This window comes from Plasmodium cynomolgi, chromosome 13, assembly GCF_000321355.1.
Source record: "Plasmodium cynomolgi strain B DNA, chromosome 13, whole genome shotgun sequence".
Classification (NCBI taxonomy): domain Eukaryota; phylum Apicomplexa; class Aconoidasida; order Haemosporida; family Plasmodiidae; genus Plasmodium; species Plasmodium cynomolgi.
The window spans coordinates 1,119,766-1,125,280 of record NC_020406.1 but is presented as its reverse complement, the minus strand read 5'-3'; the positions used below and the strand labels follow the sequence as shown (position 1 = coordinate 1,125,280).

General features: G+C 48.1%; 1 protein-coding gene across 1 annotated transcript; it reads left to right on the top strand.

Annotated features, from left to right (window-relative positions):
- Positions 1-2,727: 2,727 nt before the first annotated feature.
- Positions 2,728-3,920, top strand: PCYB_133370 (calcium-dependent protein kinase; the record flags this gene model as incomplete). The annotated part of the gene is made up of 4 exons (XM_004224362.1): positions 2,728-2,831; positions 3,072-3,351; positions 3,649-3,705; positions 3,813-3,920. 4 exons carry the CDS (start codon positions 2,728-2,730, stop codon positions 3,918-3,920), a joined length of 549 nt encoding a protein of 182 aa, XP_004224410.1.
- Between the last annotated feature and the right edge of the window lie 1,595 nt (positions 3,921-5,515).

Below are 5,515 nucleotides of genomic sequence, written 5' to 3'. Positions count from 1 at the left end.
TTTTTTTTAATTTTAAAAAAAGAACTGTTCTGTCCTCTTTCCACTTTCGCAGTAACCATATGAGGGTCTACCTCTTTAACTTTTTTTCCTGGACGAACAAAATTGACAAATGGTGGATCTTTTTGGGGGGAGAGTCACCATGCCCAATAAGGTCAATTCATGGCCTTGGTAAGCCTTTCGGCGAGCCTCAATCGAACAGAGAGCTTCCCACATATTTGGGTCCCATAACGGTTTAGATTTGCAAATGGGGTGGCAAGAATGGGCGGAATGCTCCCACTGGTATCCACCTGATTCGAATTGTGTAGAATTGCGTAGAATTGCGTCCAGCTGCCTCCAGCTGCCCCCAAATGATGACCGAGCGGGAGGTGCCTAGGTAAGGCTCGACCGATCGTTCCTTCTAGCCCCCCACGCTGGGCCCAATATGCCTACCAATTTGGCTACCAATTTGGAAGGACCATCCACCTCCCCTTCTGTGCCTCCTGCAGGGGGTTCACTCCTTTCCAGTTCTGCCGTTCGGCTAACTCCCTTTTGACTGTTCCTTCCCGGTTGCGTCTTTCGGCGGGGTCACCCAGGACGCTCCAAAATGTGTACATAAATATATGTACGAGCTATGAGCATGTACATGTGCGGGTGAACACAACGCGGACTACTCTTCCCCCTTGGGGTGCGCTGACAATAATTCTCTCACTTTGTTTACCTCGCGACTGCCTACTGAACTGAACGGGGACGCAACATGAAACAGGATCGACTTATGTTTGGAGAAATGGGAAGTAATAGCTCTCTCCACTTTTCCATCTCAAATTGGATGTTCCTTCATTTTTCAAAAGGGAAGGTCCTACTGGGGAATTCGTTCTACGGTGCACAGCGGCGTGGTTGCGTGGGGTAACAAAGCAAGCCATTTTAAGTGCGCATCATTGGCCCCTTTTTGGGTCATCGTTAATTCAGCTGTTTTGCCAGAGGGCAGTTGCTCCCTCGTTGCAAGCTGAGATCATTTATCTGGATATAACATGCATATCATCATAATATTTTTTTTTTTTTTTTTTTTTCCGACGCGCGGCTCACAAGTCGCTTTCGCCCCTGCGAGCTGTAGCCATGAACAAAACAAACAGGGGGATCCTGTCGTAGGCGATGCAGGCGACGGTGCATGCCCGCGTGGGTGCCGTCACCGCGCAGCTGTTTTGAGCATTCCCCCACAAAGCTTGCAGTTACGGTCCGCATATCATCCTGCAAGCTCTCCTCCAATTTATCTTCACCACGCCGCCTCTTCCATGTTATTTTTTTTCGTGCCACTTTTCTCCACGCCATCCATCTGTCAACTTTGCTCTCTTTCCCTGCTGCGCTTTCTTTCCCTACTTTGGTCCCTTTCCCAACGTTGCTCTCTTTCTCTACTGTGCTTTCCTACATGCCTTCCCCTGTTCTACCTGCCACCCTGTTAGAAGGCTCTCTGCTTTTTTCTTTTCCCCCCACCAGCGTTGTTCTGCGATGTAGAGCAACTCCCCCCGAGCAGCGCTCATGCGTACATACTTACATGCGTACATACTTACATACGTACATACTTACATACGTACATACCTATATATGCGTACTTGTCCCCCGTGTGACGTCGCGCGACTCACTCCAGCTTGACTTGGCTTGATTTGTTCAGTACCCCCCTCCCACCCCCTCTTAGCAGAGCAACTTTGCGGCGAAAGGACATAACCCACACGTGTACGTAGCCAAACGCGCATGCATACAAATAAGGGCACAAATAAGGGCACAAATAAGGGGGGAGGGAAAAGCGCCTGAGCGTCACGCATGTAAACAAAGGAAAAAAAACAAAACAAAACAAAAAAAAAAAGTAAAAGTAAGAGTAGCAGTAAGAGTAAAAAAAACAACCATCGGTCGGAACTGCAAAGAGAACTATGCGCGCTTTGTCACGTCTTTGAATGCCGGCCCAACGGTGTCCCACGTCATCGAAGCGCAGCTGCCTTGAGTTTTTTTTTTTTTCGAATGTGATATACAAAAGCGTAAGAGAGTGGAAAGCCTCCGCCCGCAAAACTGCTTATGCGCATGAACGTACTCGTCTACGCATGCGTGTATGGGTCGGTCCTCTGTTTGTTTGTCCACAAGTGAATTTTTTTTTTTTTACGAAAAAGTTATTTGCTAGCGCGCTCCCGTGTGTCCCTTGTTGTGTATATGCGTCTGTTCCGGCGAGCCCTGCATGGCCAAGTTTGCACGCATGGATTCCACAGCCTGTGGTTTTGCCGATTGCGGTTTTGCCGACTGTGGTTTTGCAGACTGCCGTTTTGCAGACTGCCGTTTCGCAGCCCGCCGTTTCGCAGCCCGCCGTTTCGCAGCCCGCCGTTTCGCAGCCCGCCGTTTCGCCGAGAGGTGATTTTCCAGCTCGATCTCTCAACCACTTAGGCGCACTGCCGCATCGGCCAAGAACGAAGCGGCAAAGCAAATGGCTTCCCATCCAACCATGTGTTCGCAAGGATAGTTAATTTTGTTCAGTTTTTCGTCAAGCCAACAATTTCGAAGTCGTATTGAGGACAAGGAAGAGCTGCTTCAATGGATAAAAACGCGTTTTTATTTTTACAAAATGCGTTCCACAGTGCGTACAAACACACACACATGTCACGGGTTGTTTTGTTTCCTCCCTCCCCCTCCCCGCTTCCCTTCTACCCCTCTCCCCGTTTGCTCCTTTCCTAACGTTAAAGCTAGCACTCGCTTGGAACATGAAGAAAAATGGGAAATGCAATAAATAAACTGATTGAGCATTACAGCAATGTAGAGAAGAAGAAGAAAAGCGAGTACAAATTTGGGAAGGTGCTGGGCTGCGGGTCCTTCGGGTGAGCCTTCACTCGCAGTGAGAGTGTCAACACGAAGTGAGAGCGTCCACTCGCAGTGATAATATCCACGCGTTTTCCTTCGAGTGGTCACTCGTTTGTCTATGAGTAGTCACTCGTTTTCCTTCGAGTGGTCACTCGTTTCCCCTTGAGTGGCCAATCGTTTCCCCTTGAGTAGTCACTCGTTTTCCTTCGAGTGGCCAATCGTTTCACCCCCATCCTCCGCAAACCCCACCCCCACAGAGTCGTGCGAGAATGCATCAACAAACAAACGAAGGAAGTGTACGCCGTAAAAATCATAAAAAAGAAGAAAAAACACAAAAAAAATTTCAACTTTGAGAAAATGGTGAAAAATGAAATAAAGTACCTCTCCGTAATGAGCCACGAAAATATAATCAAGTTCAAAGACTTCTTCGAGGACAAACACAAGTTCTACATCATTTTGGAGAAGTGTGAGGGGGGCGAGTTGTTTTACACAGTGGTAAAAAATAAGTGCCTACTGGAGAGTGAGTCCATTCAGATTGTACGCCAGGTGGGTCTGTGTTAATCGAGTTGCCCTCGCGACTGTGTGGCTGTGTGGCTGTGTGGCTGTGTGGCTGTGTGGCTGTGTGGCTGTGCGGCTGTGTGGCTGTGCGAGGCTGCTTTATTTGGGAAGTCCTGCCTGTCTGTCTGCCTGCCTGCCTGTCTGTCTGCCTGCCTGCCTGTCTGTCTGCCTGCCTGTCTGTCTGCCTGCCTGCCTGCCTGTCTGTCTGCCTGCCTGTCTGTCTGCCTGCCTGCCTGTCTGTCTGCCTGACTGACCTCCACTTCACCTCCCCCTCAGATCTGCTGCGCACTGGAATATTTGCACTCCAGGAACATAATTCACCGGGACATTAAGGTAAGGCGAGAGGGGAAGCGGCGCCAACGGGGGAGTCACCCCAGCGGAGGAGTCACCCCAACTGAGGAGTTCCCCCAACTGAGGAGTTCCCCTTTTTCCCTCCTCAGGCAGAGAATTTCCTCTTTAAAAATAAAAACACGAAAATCATCAAGTTGATAGACTTCGGAATGGCCAAGAAGGTGAGCGGCAAACACCAGCTGGACGAGTGGACGTGAGGACGTGAGGACGTGTGGACAGCGCGCCCCCTACTATACTGGCACGCGCGGTTGAGCAGCCCTCACGCGCTGCAAATTTATCCCCCCGACACGTTGCAAATTTATCCCTCCCAGGTGAACTGCGAATATCTAACCGAATTGTGCGGCTCCCCCCACTACATTTCGCCTGAACTGATCAGGTAAAAAGGAAAAAAAAAAAAAAATAAATAAATAAACATTATGAAGTAAAATAAAATGAAGTAAAACAAAATGAAGTAAATTTTTTTAGTAAAAATAAAAGCACGCAAAGAGATAACCACGTGCAGTGCCAAACGAGCTTCCCGCCTCACCCACACTTACACACCTCCTGCAGAAAGAAGTACACAATATCGTCGGACATTTGGGCCCTAGGGGTGATGGTGTTCTTCATGCTGACTGGAAAATACCCATTTGAGGGGAAGAACACGCCCAAAGTTGTGGTAAGCCAAAGGGAGAAAACAAAAAATATAAAAAAAATACGAAAAAGAGGAAGAGGAAATGGAAGAGGAAAAGGAAGAGGAAGAAGAAAAAAAAAAGTCATTGCCCTGCTGGTTAAGCGGAAAATAACCGAATGGGCAAAGTACTGACGACAACGCGTTGACGTGAGGACGCACACCAGTATTGTTTCACCCCCCACGTGATGTGCATGCCCCCCTTTTGCAACTTCCCCAGGACGAAATACTCAACAAAAATATAAACTGGAAGAGCAAAGAATTCTCCTCCCTTTCCGTCGAGGTTGTCTTGGAGAGAGAGAGGGCCGCGGAAAATAAAAAAAAAGAAAGAAGGAAGGAAAGAGAGAGAGAAAGACTGAGCAGCGACTGCCCCAACTGAAATGCGCACGTTTGTGTCCTCGTTGCGTAATCAAGGGCATCCCTGCAGGCGTAGCAAACCCTCCTGTTGCACACAAAAAAGAAAAAAAAAACGTGCACTCAGCGTTTTATTATTTTATTTTATTATTTTATTGTTTTTATTTTTTTTTTCTCCTTTTTAAGGCCGTGGATTTTTTAAAAAAGCTGTTGGAGAGAAATGAAAAGAAAAGACTCACAGCATATCAAGGTTAGTCAACGGCATGCTGATTGGCGACGCGGAGAGTTGCGCGTTTAATTAAATGGACAGCCGCCTGCGTAACTAATTCGACACTTCCGATCAGCGAAAATCGTGCCTCCCTTTCCCTGCAGCGCTCAACCACCCGTGGATCAAGTCCCAAGTGGAATAGCCCACCTTTGACGATCGTCGTGTTTTTTTTTTCGCATCCCCCCACCTTGTTTTGTCTCCCTCCCAGCGGACCTGCGCCCCTCCCTTACCCCTACGACGTATTGTGCTTCTCGTGATTAACATTTTCCAGCAGAAGAGTACGCGCGAGGGGCAACTCATTTGTTCCCCGTTCGGTTTCCCATTTGGTTGCCTATTTGTTCCACCACTTTGTCGCTTCATTTTGTTGGCCCACGTTGGCCCCTTTTTTTTTTTTGTCCCCTTCACCTCGTCGTAATTACGAGCACCCCAACTTTCTCCACGTCCCATTTGTTTAACCCTTTCACTTTGGTTAGCTTTTTCACTTTGACTAGCTTTTTTTTTTT